We start from the raw sequence: 23333 nt of genomic DNA, 5'->3' as shown, positions 1-23333 counted from the left end.
GTTAACGCTCCTTATATGAGGATATATGTGAGAATTAGGGTTAGACGAGAGACTTGAGCACTATTTATAGAGTTTCTAGCCAAGCCCCCTCATTACGGGCCAGGCTTAACTCGGCCCACATTAGCTAGTCCCATATTAGACTAATTAAGAAATCTTCTATTTCACCTTAGACCAACCCTATTTTACGGTAACCATAAAAATAATAAATTACAATCTCAATTAATGTAGTCCACATGAGCTTCATAATGGTGTTAAGAAATTCATCAAGGGGGATGGGAGGGATTATCGGGTCATGAAGAAACTTGTGTTCTTGGTTAAAGTTTCGGTGCTACAATCTCATAGTCGAAAAGAAGGGATAGCGCTACTTTCTTCACTAATTAATATCTGTGATCCTATTTTCAAATAGGGCAATGCTTATGTAACGGTATTGTTGTTCTTTCAAAATAATGGTGCATTCTCGGCCACAAATTGCTGACGGTAATACAAGGAGATTTTTCAAGCTAGTCTCATGATTTTTATCATTTCTTCTAATATTTTCTTTTGAGAGGAAGGATGAAAGATGTGGCCTTCTAGTGAATGACCACTTTGCACACTGCCCCTTGATACACTTGATCATTCAAAGAGAAAAATCAAAGGACTTCTCCGTTGTCTAATTAGAGTAACTCCATTGAACACTTTCTATGAAGCTTCTCTATGAGATGCAACTCAAACATATGCAAAAAAAAAAAAAAAACTTCGTTACTTCATAATGTTCCTGGTTTAATAAATTCAATTTGTTATGATTTTGGTAGAAATATGGCACATGTTGTTCTGTAAAAGTTTTATTATGATGTCTCACACTTTAATACGATGAAACTTCATAACTCCGTAAAATGTAAGTCACATTTTAGAATATTCTGCCTTTAGTTAGACTAAAAAAGTTAGAATTCATAAAATTAGAAATAATTGCATCTTAAAATATCTTAAACTTGGTGAAAACAAAATGTTTTAACGTAATAAAATATAAGAGATTGTTTCGTGATGTTTTACATTTGATTACAACCCATGTTTTAAAATTTGGTCCAGCCAGTTCGATCAAGAACTTGCCCTTAGTCATGTCCGATGATCACTAAGACTCGAATTGGTCCAAATCTAGATCAAACTGGCTTGATCAATGTTCAATAATTGAACTGACAAACAAAAATGATATTCAATTGCATTGGCCTAATCATGTAGGTTGACTTTCCAAAATATTTAAGAAGGAATGAAAAGAATGATTAAACTGGCTTTAAAAGTCTCCTCATAAATCTGTCAGCAATTTGTGGCAGAGAATGCATCGTTACTTTAAATAAATAACAGAACCGTTAGATAAGTATTTCCCTTTCAAATATCAGTAATTTAGCAAGCAAAACAAAGGTGACATTGAAAAAATCTAGTTTAGAAAGTTTAGTCAAGTCTACCATTTGCTTCCAAATATATTGGACTCCGTATAAATAAAACATTACTCTTTTGTAACAGTTGTCATTACCTAAAACATCATAATCAGAAGCATTCAAACTCTAAAAGGGATGCTAAAATTTATTACTTCGTTAAACAAAGAACAGTTAATGGTTCATACAAGTACATTTTGTCCTGCTCTTTTCTAAAAGAGTATTTCTAGTTAACGATTACATAGTAAGAAAAGGGTGGCAAAATCATTAAAATATTAAATTATTTTTAGCTAGTAACTACAAGGCAACATCCTCATTCCTAAAAAAAGACAGAGCAATGGCTAGAAATCCATAAAATTGTTCAAAAAAAAGTTAGTCATGTAAGAATGGCAATAGTTTTTTTTTGTTAATGTAAGAAGAAAGTTACTAGGAAAACCATTTTAACATTCTGAATCTCTCTCTTACACTGCAGTATAAGTTGACGATAGGGTTGTGCCCCTTTTTTCACCTTGTGCATGGTCCCCTGCAGTAAGCACCTTTGAAACTTTTTTACTATATATCAAGAAAAATATTCTGCTAACGCAAAGTTTTCTAAATTGTGCAGTTTTATGATACAATTAGAATATAAACCAGCATACCGGCCCAAAGGAAAAGAAAGAATTTAAATCGACATGCATGTGTAGATCGATCTTGTAAATATCTCTAATGAAGTCAAGGTCTTCGGGCAATAGAATAGACTTGTACCTACTCAAGAAGTCAAGGTCTCTTGGGGTTTCAAGTGTATTGATTTTTGGATCAGTATGTGTTGCAATGATTCCTGGAAAGTCATGGTCTTAATGGACTTTTACTAGTGATGTTTGGCTCTAAAATTTCCAACTTATCGTATGGGAAGGGTCATGGAGCAATTTTCCAGCGTTTTCCTCTTTTGACTAACAAGTCTTCATTTTTAATGCTGTTTAAGAATGGTTTTTCTTTCTATGCAGTGCAAGAAACGGCAAATGGAAAAGGAAAATGTAGCCAAACTTTAAGAAGGTGAAGTGTGAAAGATTAGACAGTGTTCGTACCCGAACACATCATAAAGCTCCCTATTTTTACGTCAAATTCTTCATCCATAGCCTCCCCCTGTAAAGTGCTTCGAAGGCATTCTATCATATTTGGGTTTGTTGACTTGGTCAAATGAAGTCGCTAATGATAAAATGAAAGAAAAAAGGAGACCACTTTATTTAAAGCAAAGAGACATGACCGAGAGAAAAAGAGGAAGAAGAAAAAGAGAGAGTGATAGCAAATAGAGAGGAAAAGAAGAAGAGAAGAAAGAAAGCGAAAGAAAAGGAAATAGGAAGGAAAAAGGAAAAAGCTTTGGTGCTTACATGCCCCAAGTCAGATTAACACTGTTTCGCAATGCCAAAGATTCAAGCTCTTCGTTTTTCTAATCAGAGTAGCTTTTGAGATTATGGCATGAGTCTTCAATAGAAGTTCAGTAGCTTTTGATTGCTTCAAAGTAGAGAAATCCGGACTTCGTTTTCATTAGAGCTTCAAACTTGAAGTGGTCAAATTAGGAAGATCACTGGTCATCATTTCATCTGAAGAGGAGATTCTCCATTGTTTCAGAAAGAATGCGATGCACTACCTTATATTTAAATAGCGTGAAGGCAGACAATATCCAGCCCTCAAAATCTTGGTGGTTTTAAATCATGATGGTCTGTTTTTGCTTGGCCTAGTTTCATTGTCAAATACAAGTAGAACTCATTTGTGGTTTAGCTCATCATCAAACATCTCTTTTGTTCTTCCGAACAGGGAACTTAGACCTGGAAAACAGCCTTGGCAAAACATGTCAAAAACGTCGCCTCATAAACTTCAGCTGGGAAACAGTAGACTTAGTCTCTAAGAGCTCAAAGTCTTGGGAATTTGAAAATGGAAACCATAGTAGACTAATGTTTGGCCCCACCCTTGATCGCTCTTATTCAAAACCCAACATCGTAAACTCAAAGTTTCAGAAAACTTCGTGAATATTCGTATAGACAGAAAACGATGAAGTGACAGCCATTCGAATCAAGGCGCAGCGAGACAATGAATTATGTTCACCCAATCATCTCAAGTATTTGTGTCAATTCATCTCAATTCTCGATTGTAATGCTTAGAAGAAAGGCAACAGGAAACATACAAAGTCAAGAAAGAACCATCCGGTGGGGATTGTCAATATTTTCATTATGCCAAATGGCATGTGCCAGCAGGCCTTCTAAGAGTTAATGCTTGCTGATGCATTTCCATTGTCAAATAGGAAAATCGCAGGAAAATAAGATCGAGGAATCCTCGTGAACCTGAGAAAAAATGACTCCCAGACCAAAAGAGAAAAATGGCCATGTATTCACAAGGCTTCGAGATAGTCATAACGCTTCTAGCTTCCCTAGCCATTTTCAGTCTGAGTCATTCCAACAAGTGAACTTCCTACTTGATGATGGGCTGGGTCCGCCTCATGGGGCCCAGCACATCTTTTAAAAAAAAAGTCAAAAAAGAAAAACAATTAAGGTGGAATGTTTTTTTTTTATAGTTAAAAGAGAAAATGAGTGTTCACACAAAAAGAAAAAGAAAAGAGGCGGAGAGCCAAAGGTTCAAAGGAGAAGAGGCAGATTAGATTTAATGGTGGAATCTTGTCGGAATCGGCAGAAATTTTAATATCTTATTCATGATATCAAGATCATCGTTGAGATCCTTCTCCAATTTGTCTTTCGATTTTTCTGGCCGTGGTTAGAGTTTTCTTACTTCATTCGTTAATCCACTAATGATGTATTGTTGTATTGTTGATGTGTTCATTCTCTAGCTGTGTGACTAGAGGAACTATTATATATTTTGCTATTCTTGGTGATTAGTGGAAGTTTTGAGTGATCTATAGTTTTTTCCACATTGAGTTTTGTATGTAAAATTTATGAGTGTTGTTTTTGTACTTTGTCATCAATTTTTTATATTAGTTGGTTGTGTTTTGGAGAAAATATTGATCCCGGACAAGTTTTAAAAACTCAATGAATTTTTGCTCTTCCATCAATTGATAAAAATAATCTTTTAGATTTATTTGGTGTTATTCTTAGTAAAGGATCTGGTTGTACGAATGGGTAGAAAATGGATCCAATTCACATTGACCAATATAACACATACTAACCCATATTTTTGTAATACAATTTTGGCAGCTCAAACTCAATCCCACTTGGACCCAAATCATACACAACTCAACCCAAGCTCCAATGTCCAGCAATTTTCCACTCCAAGTATGCCATTAGATTTTATTCTTTTTACCGTGCCAGGGGCCATTTGGCTAGATCATCAGCAGTCGTGTCTGCAATAACAAGGCCAACCGCGTCAAGATTTGGCTTCATAAAGGCTGAGTGAGAAGACTTTCCTTTTGCGCTTTGAATTTAAAAATCTGTGTGGCAGAAATTACGGTCTTATCTTGTGGAAAGTTGAGCGTTCCCAAACCACACGATAGGTCTCGACTTTACATCACTGTCCTCAAAGACTTCTCAGTCCAAGTCAAAGTCTCTGATTTTATATAATGGGTGGGACTCAATTCCAAAAAGAGGGACGGACCGAGTCACTATGAAGAGAGGTCAATTCTAAAAAAAAAAAAAACCCCAAATTTTAGGTTGTCTCAAATCTGCCCCAAAAATTTTTTATCTAAAAAAACCCCCAAACTTTTCTTTTATCTTAGAAAAACCCTAAACTTTAAGTACAGTCTCAATTCTACCTCAAATTTTGTTTTGTCTAAAAAAAGAGGTTAATAAAATGAAAAATCCCAAATTAATCCACACATGACAAATTTACTTCAAACTAATTTTTTAACCATGAAATATCCCAAATTAGTATATCTATGGAAAATTTATCACAATCTAATTTTTTAATCACGAAAAATCTCAAATGAGTACACCGCGACAAATTTATCTCAAACTAATTTTTTTATCATCAAAAACCCCAAATCGATACATACGTGACAAACTACCATTTGTTAGTTTCTAATAAATTTTATTGTTAAATTACTAAGTTAGATGACATATAGCTAGTTGATGAATGTACTAATTTTGATTTTACCGTCCATTTGTACCCAAAAAAATCACCAACTTTTAATATATTTTCAAATCTACCCCATGGTCCAGTCCCCATTTAATGTGACATTTCCATATCGATAATAAATACACATTGGCAAGGCGACATAGAAAATTATCTTCAAAATAAAACCGTTGTAGGATATAAACAATTAGGCACTACTAACTACGACTTTTGGATAGAAGGCTAATGGGGCAAATTTAGGACTAGAGTAAAAATTGATGATTTTTGATAAAAAAATTTGAGTTAGATTTGGGATTGGACTTAAAGTTTTGGGCTTTTTTCTAAGACAAAAGAAAAGTTCATAGTAGATTTGGAACAAAGCCTAAAGTTTTGGAATATTTTCTCGAGACAAAAAAGTTTGTGGTAAATTTGGGACTGGACCTAAAGTTTAGGATTTTCTAGAAGACAAAAAAAGAAAGTTTGGACAGATTTGAAACTAGACCTAAAGTTTAGGTTTTTTTTTTTTTTTTTTTTGGGAATTGGCCCCTAAGAAAAGTACAAAAGTAAAAATTCCGAAGTCTTCAAGGAACCAAAAATTCATCCCAGTCAACCCTCTGATGTCTACTCCTATGGCGTGCGAAGTAGTACCAATGTACCTTTTCCTAGTCTTCTTTGGTTGGTGGTTGTTTTATTGCATTCCCATTACCATGGAAAATGATAAGAATGTGAGTTTTCGCAGCCTATTTAAGCATCACCCACTGCCTTAGAAAGACAAAAACCAACTTACTAGAGCAAAAGAGAAGAAGGAGAAGAATCGATGGATCCTTCATTAGAATTCACAAAAGTCATGAGCCTTGTGGCTGCCCTTGCCCTTTTCATTACATTTGTCATTCCACTTCCTGCTCATGCTTCCCCTACGGAAGCCCAAGCCCTCCTTAGGTGGAAGTCCAGTCTTGGTAACCATTCGGTTACTTCCCTCTCTTCGTGGACTCCCTCTCCTCATCATGCCACTAGTTCCAACTCGACCATGAGTCCGTGTGCTTGGTATGGCATCTCCTGCAATCAAGCGGGGATCATAATCGGGATAAATCTCACCAGTGCTTATGTTGAAGGTACGCTCGATGAATTCCCATTCTCATCTTTGTCTCATCTTACATACATGGACTTGGGTATAAATAGTCTCTTCGGCCATATTCCGCCTCAAATCAGTCTCTTGCGTAACCTCACCTATCTTGACCTCTCTATCAATCGATTCATGGGGAATATACCCCCGGAGATTGGCCATCTAACAAAACTCAAGGTCTTGCACTTGGTTTCCAATGAGTTAAATGGATCCATTCCCCAAGAAATCGGGCAATTGCATTTGCTCAATGAGATCGCACTGTATTCAAACCAGTTGACTGGACCCATACCTTCCTCATTAGGTAATTTGAGCAAATTGGCTAGACTGTATGTCTACAACAACTCCCTTTCTAGTTCTATTCCTCCTGAAATGGGAAATATGACAAATTTGGAAGTGCTCCACATGGACACCAACTTCCTAACAGGACCGATTCCTTCCACTTTGGGGAACTTAACCAAATTGATAGAACTGCACCTATTTGCTAATGAGCTTATTGGTTCCATCCCACTGGAGCTAGGGAATTTGAATCGTCTTAATGAGTTGAGCCTTAATGAAAATAATCTTACGGGTTCAATCCCACCAACATTAGGCAATTTGACGGAGCTTACCTCTCTTTATCTCTACAGTAATAAGCTTTCCGGTCACATTCCTAATGAAATGGAAAATCTCCACGCTATGCTTGACTTAGAGCTAAGTACAAATCAGCTCACTGGCCCAATTCCTTCTTCTTTGGGTAACTTGACCTACCTAAAATCTTTGTTTCTTCGTGACAATAACCTTTCTGGTTCAATTCCTAGATCCTTAGGGGATCTAGTGAACTTAGAGGTGCTGCAATTGGATACCAACCGGTTAAGCGGCTCCTTACCAGAGAAATTATGCCAAGGTGGGTTGCTCCAAAACCTTACAGTGAGTGGCAACAACTTAATTGGTTCTATCCCTAAAAGCTTGAGAAATTGCACAAGCTTAGTCAGAGCACGCCTTGAGAAAAACCAGCTCACTGGAAACATATCTGAGACCTTCGGTGTCTACCCCAACCTGACCTTTATCGATATGAGTTTCAACAAGTTCTATGGAGAAATCTCAACAAATTGGGGAAGTTGCATGCATTTAAGAGATCTAAGAATTGTGGGAAATAACATCACTGGTAGCTTGCCTCCAGAGATTGGAAACGCAACTCAATTGGGTGCAATTGATCTTTCCTTCAACAGCTTAGTCGGTGAGGTTCCAAAAGAACTTGGAAAATTGACTTCTTTGGTGAATTTGAATCTAAGTAGGAACCAGCTTTCTGGCCAAATAAGTCCAGATATTGTGTTGCTACATGGTCTTCAAAAATTGGATTTGTCAAGGAATAGATTAAGCATGTCTATCCCGCAAACTATCGGGTTCTCTTCAAAATTAATCCACTTGGATCTGAGCAACAACCAGTTGAGCCAAGATATTCCAGGCCAATTAGGGATGCTAACTCATTTATCCGAGCTAGACTTGAGTTGTAACTTGTTAAGCGGTGAGATCCCAGCTCAATTCAATATGCTGGAAAGCCTAGTGAAACTCAACCTTTCATACAACAATCTTTCTGGCCTTATAAATGAGACTTTCAAGGATATGCGAGGTTTGATGGAGGTGGACATCTCTCACAACAAGTTCGAGGGTCCCATCCCCAACACCACGGCATTCCAAAATGCAACAAAAGAAGCATTTGAAGGCAACAGTGGATTGTGTGGAAATGTTGAAGGACTTGAGCCATGTAATCAAGCGGTGGTGGATGGGGGAAACTCTTCAACAGGAGGTAGGGTATTTCTTATTGTGTTTCCTATGCTAGGAGTAGTTTTGTTTATTTTCTTTGGAATACTCTTCATTTTCCTTAGAAAGAAGTTCCATCCAACAACGGACCTATCAAGCAAGACAACTGAAGTCTTTTCTCTATCAAAGTACGGTGGAATGATCTTATATGAAGACATCATAGAATCCACCGGGGCTTTTGATGAGATTTTTTGTATTGGAAGGGGAGGCTATGGAAGTGTCTTCAAGGCCAAATTAAGATCAGGTGATATAGTAGCTGTAAAGAAGCTCCATCAAACAGCTGATAGTGGGCAAACAAATCAAAAGGAATTTTTGAATGAGATTAAGGCATTGACGGAAATTCGACATCGCAATATTGTGAAACTGGAGGGCTTTTGTTCACATCCACAACACTCATTCTTGGTGTATGAGTACTTTGACAGAGGAAGCTTGTCTAAAATCTTGAGCAATGAAGAAGAAGCCATGGAGTTGGACTGGAACAAGAGGGTGAATATAGTAAAAGGCTTGGCTCATGCTCTATCCTATATGCACCATGATTGTATTTCTCCAATCGTTCATCGAGATATTTCGAGTAATAACATTCTGCTTGATTCGGAGTATGTGGCGCATGTTTCTGACTTTGGCACGGCTAAGCTTCTTAAGCTAGACACATCAAACTGGAGTGCAGTCATCGGCACATATGGTTACGTAGCTCCAGGTTAATTTCTAAAATCGACTCTTGATCCGACGGTTTAGCTAAAGCAATGTATTTGTGCTAACACATATATCTCCTTTGTGCAGAGCTTGCTTACACAATGAAGGTGACAGAGAAATGTGATGTGTATAGCTTTGGAATAGTAGCCATCGAGGTGATCAAAGGAAGACATCCGGGTGATAGTCTTTCATTTCTATTAGCTCCGATTGGCATGGAGATCTCAGTAGTTTTGAAGAATATATTGGATTCACGCCTGCCAATGCCCATGCCAGGCATTGAGGATGAACTTCTGACCATCCTGAAGCTTGCAATCGCTTGCATATCTGATAATCCCCAACTCAGGCCGTCAATGAAAATGATTTCTCATGTACTATCAGCTCGTTCAACCATTTTTGATAGAGTTAAAAATTCACAGAAGCCCACTGATCCTGAGAGAGATGCAACAAATCCAAGCCGTGCACTGGGTCAATTTGTAGAAGTTATCGTCTGATAAACGATTTTGCTCTGTCAACCACATGCTAGAAGGTTTGGTCTTTAATGAAAAACACTGTCGTCTAAACTAATCAATTAAGTTTCAAGCTTTTCCTAATTTATTGTTTCGCTCACTATTCTGTTAACTGTACTTGCATTTGGGAGAAATATTTTAACCGGAAACAAGGGTACGTGTTTAGGGTACCAGCATGAGGATGAGGACTACAAGTCGTTCATGCCCAAGTATAGAACAGCCTTTTGTTTTGGAAGGAGCAAAAACCTGTACTTACTGGCATCTAGTTTCATTTCTGGAGAGGACAGCTGAACTGGAGATATTCCAACTGTTTCTGCATCTATTAATAATCATACTAGTATCGTCGCAGCGAAAACTATGTATCCATGTCTAGTTAGAGTTATAAAGTATGAATTTCGTATCATTGTAAAGTTGCTTATGTATCTAGCGTTATCATCTTGAAAGCAGAGGGTCCATGTAAAGTCGCAACCGAATATTTTTATTAGGTCTCTGAGATCTTGTCCTTTTTTAGTCCTTTTATAAGGTTCATGGTGGATTTGTGTAGATATAAAATCCTCTTACATGCAGAAAAGTTTCAATCACCCATCTTTTCAGAGTGCATTCAATCAGAAACTAAATGTTCTAATTGCAGCCATGAACCATGTTTGTTAGATATTATCGAGCCATATGGGATGATATCAACACCCCCATTCCTGCAAACATACATGTGAAATAAATAGCACGAGCTCTAATACCACGTTAAAAAATCCAATCCAAAAATTTAAGCTAATAAATGCAAGGACAACACAAGAATATAAAAAGCATAAAAAACCCCTTGTCAAGCAATGTGGGCCAATATTCCAACGTTATATTTCGTGTAACTTAGTACCACGCTATTACATAACATAGTTTGTTCAATCAGCTCCTATTCCGAGTGCTATCTGCATGTTGTTATGGCGTGGGTACGTATTAGAAGTTCAGTTGCTTTTGATTGCTCCAAAAGAAATATGGCACTAGAGGAAATCCAGACTTTATTTTCATTAGAGCTTTGAACTTGAAAGTGCTTAAATAGGAAGATCTGATCATCATTTTACCTCGAGGGCAGATTCTATGGTACAATGCTTTGTCTCAGAAAGAATGCAAGTTCTGTTCTGTTACTACCTTATACTTCAAGAGCCTGAAGGCAGACGAAACGATGCCCTCCAAAATCTTGAGGGATTTAAATCACGCTAGTTTATTTTCCCTGGGCCTCGTTCCATCGTCAAATACAAATAAAATTTAGTCCTGTTTTAGCTCACCATAACCATCTTTTCTGTTTTTGAAAACAGAGAACTTATATTGCCTTGCGCAAAACATGTCGGAATAATTTTCTCTCATGTACTTTTATCTGGAAAAAAGTAAACATATTTTTGAGAGCTCAGAGTATTGTGAAATTAAAATAGGAAACCATAGTAGACCAATGTTTGACCCTGCCCTTGATCAATCTCAAATAAAACCCAACATTGTGAGATCATAGTTTTGAAAAACCGTGTCAATGGAGAGCGTAGGTGGTAAAATGAAGTAACAACCATTTGACTCAAGGCATAGCGAGACAATGAGATATGTTGCCCAACCTTATCAAGTAATTGGGTTAATTCAATCTCAAATCTTGAATGTGCCGCATATCTTAGAAGAAAGGCAACAGGCAATATGCAATGTCAAGAAAGAACCATTTGTTGGCAACAGTCAACCTTTTCATCATGCCAGATAGCATCAACAACCATGTGATCCACAAAATTTGATGCTTGCTGATCCATTTCCATTGCCAAAAAGGAAAATTAGATCAAGGGAAAGTTTTTAAGCATTCCCCTTGGTCCTGAGAAAAATCAACATCCAGACAAAAAGAGAAAAAAATGCCATAAATTCCCAAGGCTTCAAGACAGTCATCATGCTTCTAGCTCCCCAGCCATTTTCACTGTCTTAGGTCACTCCACCAAGTGCACTTCCTACCTGATAATGAACCTACAGGTTCCATCCAACCAGAGCAAGGGAATTTAAAATTTCTTTAATGGTTGAGCCTTTACAATAACAATCTCACCCTTTCAATCTTGCTGTCTTTAGGCAACTTGGCAAAGCTTACCCTTCAGTTTCTCTCCTGGGTAACCGGCTTCCCAGTAACATTCATAATGAGACACGAAACCTCCAGGCCTGACTCAGAGCAGAGCGAAAATCAGCTCACTTGGTTGGTTCCTTCTTCTTTCGGTAATGTGACAGACCTGAAATATGTATTCCTCCACTAGACTCAATGTTTGGGTTCTATTCCAAGAAGCTCGACAAATTGCATCTGCTAAGTTATTGATTCTTAGTTTTTTAGTATCCTATTTGAGATCTAAGAGACATATCTCGGTCGAAGCGTCACCAGCGAAGCCAACACAGCTGGGGCTACGACATTAACTCCTCGAACAAGAACTAACATGCAAGAGGAAAAAAACGACGAGGAAACGCTTACCAATCACATGCAAGAGGCATATTGCGGCATTAATTAATGTTTTCCAACCAACCACAGCGATTTCCCTCTCCCTTTTTCCTCTCGGTTCCTCAAGGCTCTGATTTCTCGTCTTTCTTCTATTTAAGATGAAGCAGCAAGAGGAAGAAGAAGACTATTGAAGCTTATTTGGGCTGAGGAAGTATACTGGGCTGGGCCTCTTGTTTTTTTAGAATTCTCTTTCTTTAAGCTCATATTTTATAATAATCTCACTGGACGTTCTTATTTCACAGTATTATTGACAAAACTCGTCATTATCTTGAAATACCAATTTAAGACACTCGACCGAATCTTATGACTCGATTAGATCCTGAGTAATTTCAAGATCTCGATTCGTGATAGGTGCCTCTTAATTTAACAGCTATCATGAGGGTACCTCTTGACAAAAAGGAAAAGAAAAAAAGTCATCAGAAACTCCAAACTATGCTCACTATAATATATTTACTTTAAAAAAAAATTTTGATATCAAAAATCTCAAACTTATACTTGCGTGATACACTTATCCTCTGCTACCTATATGGATGCTAAAAACAAACGGTATTGACATGGCACCATGTGATTTAAATGAAATATAAACCATGTTGTTTTAGCTAAAAATTATATGAGAAAATCTTGATGGAGGATATATATGTCACATAAGTACAAGTTTGGGATTTTTTCATGCCACAATAAATTTTTTAGATAAATGTGCTATGATGGGCATAATTTGGATTTTTTTTTTTTTTTTTGTGCACAAAAAAAGGAATAAAGTCCTGTGATGGTAAATTTTCAGAATCAATAAGAAATTTCAACTATAGTTGTTTGTGGTCTTAGCGTCCTATCTAGGAGTAATAAATCCAAGTGTCCGAAAATAACATACTATTTCATTTCACAATGATATTGAATATTCCAAATTACGACAGAATCATAGATTTATTTACTGTAGCGAAAACTTATCTTTCTCCCAAACTAAAAAATACCTTGTGACACCTTAATTTGTTCCAATTGGTCAATATTAGCCTTTAACAAGTTAAGACAGCAGTCTTCCAGCTGGGGTCTCTCAAAGCCCCTGGTCCTGACGGTATCAATGGCCTGTTCTACCACCAATCCTGGGATGATATTAAATCTGACGTGTTTCAGATGGTGCAGAATTTCTTAACTACAGGTATCCTTGATTCCTATATCAACAAAACACACATTACCTTGATACCAAAGATAAAAAATCCTGAAAATATAAGCCAGTTCAGACCAATCAGTTTGTGTAACTTCGGTTACAAAATTATCTCAAAGGTTCTAGCCAATAGACTGAAACATTACCTTCCAGAAATCATTGAGCCTGAATAGGGGGCTTTTGTCCAAGGACGTCAAATTCAGGATAATATCCTCATTGTCCAGGAAGTTTTACACCACCTGCGAATCACCAAAAGGAAGAAAAAATCTCAGGCCATCTTAAAACTGGATATGCAAAAGGCTTACGACAGGCTTGAATGGGATTTTCTTAAAGATTGCATGCTGAAAATGGGATTTTGTGAGAGCTGGGTAACCCTTATTATGCAATGCATCACTACGGTGTCTTTGAGTGTTATTATAAATGGGGAACCATCTCAGTTTTTCACCCCCACGCGAGGCCTTAGACAAGGCGATCCCCTTTCCCCATATTTATTTATCCTAGCTGCAAATGTCCTGACATGGATGATGAAGAATGCAACAATAGAAGGCAGCATCAAGGGGATAACACTCAACAGGTTCTGCCCTACTCTGACACACCTATTCTTTGCTGATGATGCAATATTTTTTCTAGAAGGAACTCTTATTGAATGCCAAAACTTAGCCAATATCCTTCATCAATACTGTTACGCTACGGGCCAAGCCATTAACTTAAATAAATCAGGGGTTTTCTTCAGCAGAAATTGTCCTCTGCCCTTGAAAAGAAACTTAGCAAATGAGCTTAGAGTTCCAATTTTGGAAAAAAACAGGCAAATATCTTGGTATTCCTACAGAATGGGGGCACACTAAGAAAGAGATGTTCGCTTGGATAATGGCAAGAGTTAATTCGAAGTTATCAGGCTGGAAAGAACAGTTGTTAACCAAAGCTAGCAAAGAAGTCTTGATTAAAAGCGTTGTACAAGCAATCCCCACTTATGCTATGTCAGTCTTTAAACTCCTCTCCATCTGTCGAGCTATAGAGAAAATGATTGCAGCTTTTTGGTGGCAGAAAGGTGATTCGAATAGAGGTCTGCATTGGAAAAAGTGGGAAGTCCTAAAAACCAGGAAAGATGAGGGTGGAGTGGGTTTAAGAGACTTGATCAATTTCAATAGGGCTATGCTCGGAAAACAAGCTTGGCGACTGGTTAAATTTCCTTCAGACCTATGGAGCAGAATCCTGAAAGGTATTTACTACCCAAATGGAGATCTATGGAAGGCAAACAGGGGTTCGCGACCATCTTGGGGGTGGCAAAGCATCTTAACTGGTAGAGATATTATAAAAACAGAAGTCCAGTGGAAAGTGGGGGATGGAAAGTCTATAAATATTAGAGAAGATCGATGGCTACACTCGGGTGTGCTCAGTGGCCCAGCAAATCAGCATGACCCTATTATGGTTTCAGACCTGATCAATGAAGATTCGAGCACATGGAATGAACCTCTAGTACTTAATACTTTTGAAGATTCTACAGCCAATGAAATTTTGGCAATTGATCTCAGCACCCACCCAGAGAAGGATTGTCTTGTGTGACAGGAAATAAGACAAGAGAATACACAGTGAAGAGTGGTTATAACCGAGCACCTACCCCCTCTACCAAACCTGACCTCACTAGAGCTTCCTGCTCTTACACCATGCTGAGACCCTTGTGGACTAGAATATGGTCTATCTCTATACCCCCAAAGCTGCGAATTTTCTTATGGTGCTTGTGCCAGAATGCTATTCCTACAAGAGAGAACTTGTACAGAAGGCGAATCATCCCTGAACCCTTATGCCCTCTCTGTTCTACCCACATGGAAACAACAGAACACTTATTCCTACTGTGTAAATGGACAAAAACTATATGGGCTGACCCTCGCATCAACATTAACTGTCAACCCAGCAACATCATAAGATTTGATATATGGCTTATGGAGGTTTTTCAAGAAAAGAAGGGCTTACCGGAGCAAGAACTTGTCACAACCGTACTGTGGAACATCTGGAAATCTAGAAACAATTTCATCTTCAGAGCAAAACCCCCTCAAACAGCAGATCTTGTCGATCTCGCACAAGAACAGCAACGGAACTTCAGTAGATGGCAAATCAGAACAAAGGAAAACCCCAAATTTCACGACGAACCTGGTCGATGGAAGCCGCCGGAGGGGGATGCGCTGAAGCTTAACGTCGACGCCTTGTGGCTCCCAGGTGAGTTCCTCTGCTCAATCGTCGGAATTCTCCGCGACTCGAAGGGGATGGTGGTTGCGGGATTTGCTTGTGAAGCTAGGGCTTCCTCACCCACTCAAGCCGAAGCCCTCTCTCTCTTGAATGGGTTGAAGTACTTGAAGGCAAAAGCTGATTCCCACGTGCAGCACTTCTCGAGTCAACCGGTTAAGTGGGTATGTGAAAGTGATAATCTCAGTTTGGTTGAGATGGTGTTGGGCCGGGCCGAACCCCCATGGAATTTGAAGGAAATTACTGAAAAGTGCCGAGACATGATGAATCTTTGCAATCCAGTCCAGGTCTTATATATTCCACGCGAAGCAAATCGGGCGGCTGACTGGGTCGCAAGGTTTCACCGCGCGAGGAAGCTTCCTGTTAATTGGGTGAGGCTTGGCTCTAGAAACGAAGCATTGCGCCATTTACAACACCTAAAGTAGCTTCATAATAGTGTTAAGAAATTCATCAAGGAGGATGGAAGGAATTCCCAGGTCATGAAGAAACCTATGTTCTTGGTCAAAGTATCGGTGGTACAATCTCAAAGTTGAAAAGAAGAGATAACGCTACTTTCTTTACTAATTAATGTCTGTGATCCTATTGTGGAATATCAATAATTTAGCAAGCAAAAACAATGCTATCATTGGAAAAAACTCAGTTTAATAAGGTTGAGTCAAGTCAACCATTTGCTTCCAAATATATGAGACCGTATATACAAAACATTGCCCTTTTGTAATAGTCGTCAATACTTGAAAAAAAAAACCAGTAGCATTCGAACTTTGAAATGGATGCTAAAATTTGTTTCTTCGTTGAACAAAATACAATTGAATATTCATACAGGTACATTTTCTCCTACTCTTTTCTAAAAGGGTATTTCTAGCTAGCAATTACACGCTTAAAAAGGGTGACAAAATTATTAAAATAAGGAATTATATTCAACTAATAGCTACAAAGCAACATCGTCATTCCTCAAAAAGGACAGAGCAATGGCTAGAGATCTATGAAAATGTTCAAAAAGAAAGTTAGCCATGTAAGAAAGGAAATAGTTTCGTGTTAACTTAAGGACAAAATTAAAAGAAAAACCATTTTAACATTTTGAATCTTTCTTTTTAATCGCAAAGTGTAAGTTGACAATAGGGCTATGCCCCTTTTCTCACCCTCGGTGCATGGTCCCCTGCAGTGAGCACCTTTGAAACCTTATTACCAATCCATCAAGAAGAATATTCTGTTAACGCAAATCTCTAAATTTCGCGGTTTTATGATACAATTACAATATAAGCATACAGCCCAAAAGAAATCAAAAGAATTTAAATCGGCATTGCATGTGTGGATTGATCCCATACATGTCCCTCAAGAAGTCAAGGTCTTCAGGCGATAGAATAGACATGTGCCTTGTGACATCCTGATTTTCCAATTCTATTTTCAATAAATTGAGACGGGCATTTTGTTGGCACGCATATAGTTCTTTTTCCTGAACTGATCACTCATGGGATAACTAGTCTATCAGGTGAAGCTGTTAAGAAATTCTAATGTATCGAACTCGAGAATTTGACTAGGAAACAACATTTCGACTGAGTTAATCTACAATGGTCATTACGGCATAGTTAAAAATCGATTAGAGACCGTAGATAGGTAGACTCGACAGAGGCATGTGATCGAGTGTGGGTGATTCCACCAGATCACACAATTCTTGTCGATCGGCATTGGATCGGTTTTTCTGTTGTTTGGGTACCCTGTGTCCGTGTTTGAAACCTTGAGATTATCCCGACAACTGAGAGTCGCTAATGTGTCAAAGATATATATTTTGGCTTGAATTGATCAAACACAGGTCAAATGCACGAAAATTTCTAAAAGCTACCCTCCCAGAAGTTTCCGGTGCCTCTGTTTGTATCTGGACTCGTGAGCTTGGTCCTTGTGTGCTTTGTAACCTCTAATTGTCTATATAAGGCAAGGAGGATGTAATGTGTTGGACAGAGTCCCTTGAAGTAAAGTGAGTGTTTTGTGAAAAACCTCTCTATGGCTTTTAAAACTTCTCTTCTTCTCCAGCTTGGTAGGATCCTCCAAGAAATGCAGCTTGGATAGGTTAAAAACGTTTCCATCCCGGCATCTCGAGTGTTTCTAGGCTCTGAACTAAAGGGCTGAGTGGTTTTCTGCTAAAAGGTTGTCCCTGAAGGGCTTGAACGGAAGTTGTTCGCCCACTGTGGAAAGGCATACCTACAGAAAATTTACTCTCCTTCCCCGGTTCTAAGTCTAGGTCCATTCATGGTATCGTGAGCCATGGTTTCGTTTTTGATGTTATCCATTCCATGCGCTTGGTAGGTGAATCTAGTGCTGAGAAGATCTCTTCACATCATGTCTACAAAACCAAAAATCCTCGAAGCACCTGTTTCTCTTGCTCCATCTCCTTCATCTTCAACCCCTCCAGAATTTCGTGTTTCCAATGCTTCTAAGATAGATTATCTTTATGAAGTCTCTCTTAGCGATGAAACCAAGATTTCTGAAACTCAACTTCCTCTCATGAACCCTTACTCCGCTTTTGCTAAACCCAACTCGTCATTTTCACCTATCCGCTCCATCCGCCAACTTATACATCAAACCCCAAAGCAAGTAAAATAGTACGTTTAGTCCTCCAAATTCGACCAGCATCCCATTCCTGTTACTAAAAAGGAGTACTTTGTTACTTTTCAAATCCCTCCAGAATTTCCCAAACAGTGGGCTCAACAGGGATACACTCATGTTCATTATGGCGCTATTCGTCTTGCTCTCACTTTCCATTGTCGTAAAGGTTTGCCAGTTGTGGTAAGAATTGCGTTGTTGGATACCAGGTTTTTACAATACCAGCATGCTTGCATCGGTATTATTCAAATTACTCTGAATGCTAGAACAGTCTTTGTGACTTTGTATCCAAATTTCGACATTGCTCTTTCAGACCCCCAGCTACTCTCTTTCTTAAAAGTCCAAGTACAGCTCACTGGAGCCCCACAAACTGCTGACTCTGTAGCCGCAACATTGCATTACTATATGGTTTATCGAGTGCAGAACCATGCTCTTGATCTAAATTTCAACAATGGTAACGAAGATGCCTTGTTCATCTCTATGCAGAATGACCAAGCGTCCTGCATCCATGTTCCTAGACAGATCCCGAAAAACACGTTGGCCAAGCTCCTTCCAGAGACTTGGATCACCAACTACGAAAAGCTACACCAGCATAACAAGCCTTTCTAGTCTACGGACTCTAAGTTCATCCGGAAAAAAGATGGAACTGTTTCCATCAAATTTGGCAAGGAAAAGGAAGAAAGTCATTCTATCTTCCAAACCCTCTTCATGATTGAACCATGTGTTCCAAAATCAATTTTCGAGCTAGATCCAAAAAAGCTTGTTCGACACTTCAACAGTGATGGACATCCTGTCCATTACTACAAAGACAACTATGGTAATTGTTTTTGGGATCCTTTTTGCCAATGTTCCTATTGTACAAATTCCCCTGACGAGGTAAATCCTTTTGCAAAACCTCCACCCCGAAGGAAAAGGCCAAAGGATAAGGTGTACCAAAGGTACTTAGACGGAGATCCCTCTGTTGATACTCTTGGTGAGTGTGATAAATACTAGTTCATGGTTTCTTATGCACCACCCCCACCACCAAAGTTTAGTACTACATCCCAAGCTTCACCAGATCCACCAAAATCACCCCCACCATCTCCTCCTTAGAAAAAACAAGCTCTCTCCCCGTTCTATAAGCCAATCTTAAAGTGGGCCAAGAAGCACTCTTACTCACTCAAGACTCTAGCAGAAACACCACCCACTTCTTCCACCGCTATGTTCCATGAGACTAACTTTCCCTCTCTTATCGAGAAAATTCTAAACTCGTTTCCCGCTCCGTAAGAATTCATAGATCCACAAGGCGATACCGTCATGTTCCTAAGATAGCTGCCCCACCGATGTGGATGAACATGGGAGACAGAGAAAGACTCCGCCGCCGAGGTTGTTCTAAATTGGCATCGGAGACTCGTTAGCACAAAACAATGCCTTCAAAGTAATTGATTCCAAGATTGGAAATATGCAACAAGATCTTTGAAAGTATGATGAGACCACCAAGAAAATGGTTTCTGAATTCCAAAAGAGGCTAAATGCCTTGGAATCAAGACAACATCTAGGGTATCATCACCTGGAGAGCCCAAAGCCGGAGATAGAGAAGCTCAAGAGGCAAATCCAACTCCTTGAAGAAGGAAGATTCGGACCACTTTGATCATTTTGCAACTACCGTCCGAACCGGGTATTTGCCTCCACCACCTCGCACGTCTATCTTTGCTGCCATCCCGAAGATTCTTTCGTAAAAGAATCGATATAGCGTAAATGCGAAATCGCCTAAAAAATCTACAGAAGGACAAAGGAAAAAAGAAGATGCCCACAGAATCAAGCTCGATGCCCACAGAATCAAGCTCGATCGTTATAAAAGAAAGGCCAGATCAGATGATGTTATCCAATCCATTAGAATCTTTTCTAAAGGATTTGGGTACCAGGAACCTGAGTTTGTTATCCAACAACCTGATCCTGGCATTCCAGAAAATCAAATTCTGTTTCCAGCTGAACAAACTTCTCCTAACATCTTTGATACTGAATCAGATTCAGTATCCCTTTCCTCCTCTTCATCCTTCTCAATTCCTATAGTTGATTCCCTCCCTATTGTGCCAGTAACTTCATCAATATTCATGGCTGATCCTTCAAATTATGAGATGGAATCAAACTATTATGAGCCTGAGAATGTTCAGACAAACAATCCTGGACAACAAGTGTCCATGGCATCAAAACAGTTTTTCACAATCGATGATATTCCTTATCACAAATGGCCAGAAAGACTTAAGGAATTTCATACTTGGTTGAATACTCAGTCCATCACCAATCATGATATGAATGATGTCCTTTACAACTTTGTTACGAGGTTTACAGGAAGCCTCAAACTTTGGTGGAAATCAGTTTCAAAACAAGACCAAATTCATTTTCTGATGTCACTTGATTTCAGCCATGCCATCACTCTCTTATATCATTTCTTTGTGGGAAAACCCACTGACCTCATAGAAATGAAAAGGAGAGAATTTTTCGAAAGAAAATGTTGCTTTCTCCAAAAGAAATATCTTGATAAGCATTATCGAGTAATGCTTCAGCTTTTCTATCGATTGAGCCGATCCAAATCTAAAGCATGTTTTCCTAACTTCCATCCTTAAAGAACTATCCGGATGATTGAAAGATCTTTCTTTGGAAGACAAATGAGAATACAAGATATTCCCTTGGGAGAAATACGGCAAAAAATCCATTTATGCCTTGAAGAATTGTGCCTGAAACGTCAGATGGTCCGCACTTACATCACAGATGACAAAGCCCTCGAGACAGCCTACTCTCGCTAGAAGTTAAAGATCAAATGTTCCAAGCAAGACTGTGATGGTACTTGTGGTAAGTTTTCCCGGAAAAAGAAACATTTCAAGAAGTTCTGGATAAAGAAATCCAAACATGGCCCCAAGAACTTCCAGGAAAAGAAGAAATTGCGATACTTACGCAAAAGGAAAGATCGCACAGGCCACAAGATATCAAACCGTTGCTTCATCTGCAATCAGAAAGGACATTTTGCCAAAAATTATCCTCAAGTAAGAAAAGGTCAGAATCGTCTAATTCATCACATTAAGAATGAAACGGGTATTTCTCTTGAAAATGATGATATTTAATCATTATTCTCTGCCGATGAAGAACCATCTGAACAAACTCTTTGTGTCATTCCTTCTTACCAAACTTCTAGTGAAACTTAGTCGGACTCAGATTCTGAAGATATTTTTTACATATCCCCCACATCTTCAGAACCAAGCTTTGACATATTTTCAAGTCAAACCCACTGTCCCCATTTCCCTGTAAAAATCATCACCTCGAAGTTTGCCAAACCTATCACTGTTATTACTCTCATAAATACTAGAGCAAGTTGTTCAATATTTGATACCAAAGTTCTCCCTGAAGAATACTGGACTCCTTATGTTCGATATTTCAACTCAGCTTCAGGAGATACTTTTTCCACAAATGTCAGAACCGCTCCTATAACTATCCAGTTCTTTCCTCAGTGTTCAATAACCACAAAGATCTTTGGATCCAGTCTCCCTAATAAAGATCTGATAATTGGGTGGGACATCATGACTCAAATCTCTCAGCTTCGTATCATTCATGGAAAAGGTCTTAGGTATAAAGACCAATTCTCGAGTTTGTCAACATTAAGAGATTCTTTCCATTCAGATGAGTCTATTACATCCAATCATGTAAAAGTTGTTAGAATCTTGTTCGGAATCCCATTTTGAATTCGCTCAAAAGTGTTCCCATCCTTTATGGGAAAATCCAGAGTTTTTTGTTCGCCTTCCTTTCAAGAAGAATGAAGATATAAATACAACCAAGGAGAGTCACATGGGAATGAAGCCAGAACATATGGCTTTAGCTCAAAGGGAATGCTCAAAACTATTGCAACAAGGCCTTATTGAAATCTCAAACTCTCAATGGGCTTGTGAAGTTTTTTATGTCAAGAAGTGTGCCGAGCAAAATAGGGGAAAAATGAGACTGGTAATCAACTATCAACCTCTCAACATTTTTCTCCAAGATGATAAATTCCCTTTACCCTCTAGAGATTCTCTCTTTACTGGTCTAACCAAGGCCCACATCTATTCCAAATTCGACCTCAAAGCCGGATTTTGGCAATTGTGCATCCATCCTGAAGACAGATCCAAAACAGATTCTCGTATTCGAACCAGCACTTCCAAAGTGGAAAGTTCTTCCTTTTGGCCTAAAGGTAGCATCATCCATTTTCCAAAAGGCCATGTGTCGTATCTTCCAACCAATCTTGTCAAGTGCAGTCGTATACATTGACGACATCCTGCTCTACAGTCCTGACGAGTAGTCACACTGTCAACTCCTTGAGTAGTTCGCAAAAATCGTGAAGAAATATGGTATTATGCTTTCTCAAAGAAAGATGAATATTGTCCAGACAAAAATTGAATTTCTTGGTATGCACCTCAACAAAAGCACATACTACCCAGGGCCACATATTGCTCAAGAATTATTGAAGTTTCGAAGATAACTTCACTACAAAACAAGTTCAGCAATTTCCTGGGATAGTCAATTATCTCAGGGATTTTGTCCTAAACGTTGCAAAGCTTCGATTCCTTTGCAATCTATGCTGAAGAGGAATCCCCGCCTTAGGGAAAATCTCGACCAAAGCAAAGCCGAGCTTAAGGAGATTATGCAGAATCTCCCACCATTGCAAATACCATCAATAAGAAAAAGAATTCTCCAAACTGACGCCAGTGATGAATACTGGGCAGCCATCCTGTTTGAAGAAATTGATGGTAAGAGACACCTTTGTGCTCACAAAAGTGGAAAGTTTTCTCAAGCTGAAATGCACTACCATTCCACTTTTAAAGAAATCTTGGCAGTAAAAAATGGAATAAAAAAATTTGAATTTCATCTCATCGGCCATCACTTCCTAGTAGAATTAGACATGGCATCCTTCTCTCAGATGACCAAGTTTAAACATAAGCAGATTGCAAATTCTCAACTGCTTTGATGTGCTGAATGATTTTCAAAATACTCTTTTGAGACCAAACATATTACTGGAAAAAAGAATGTGCTTGCTGACTTCTTGTCAAGGCCGAAAGCACCGGCCGAAATCAACATGTACATCAAGAGTCCTGCTTTCCATATGCTCAATCATGGCGTAAAATACAAGATTGAAAAGATCAAAGATTTGCCAAGATGGAAATATCCCTAGGAGATTATTCAACAAATCCGTAATGAGTCTTATGGAGAACCTTGAAATCTCATGTGGCAATGCCACGAGATATGTTCAGAAACAATGGAGGTTCGATTC

At 38.6% G+C, this 23333-nt stretch overlaps 1 protein-coding gene across 1 annotated transcript; it reads left to right on the top strand.

Annotated features, from left to right (window-relative positions):
- Nucleotides 1-6424: 6424 nt before the first annotated feature.
- Nucleotides 6425-10094, top strand: LOC120291063 (MDIS1-interacting receptor like kinase 2-like). The gene is made up of 2 exons (XM_039307929.1): nucleotides 6425-9064; nucleotides 9148-10094. Exons 1-2 carry the CDS (start codon nucleotides 6472-6474, stop codon nucleotides 9549-9551), a joined length of 2997 nt encoding a protein of 998 aa, XP_039163863.1. The 5' UTR covers nucleotides 6425-6471; the 3' UTR covers nucleotides 9552-10094.
- Nucleotides 10095-23333: the final 13239 nt, after the last annotated feature.

The sequence above is a fragment of the Eucalyptus grandis genome, chromosome 3 (genome assembly GCF_016545825.1).
Source record: "Eucalyptus grandis isolate ANBG69807.140 chromosome 3, ASM1654582v1, whole genome shotgun sequence".
Classification (NCBI taxonomy): Eukaryota; Viridiplantae; Streptophyta; class Magnoliopsida; order Myrtales; family Myrtaceae; genus Eucalyptus; species Eucalyptus grandis.
Note: the sequence above shows the minus strand (reverse complement) of the source record. Positions and strands in the feature narration are given on the sequence as shown.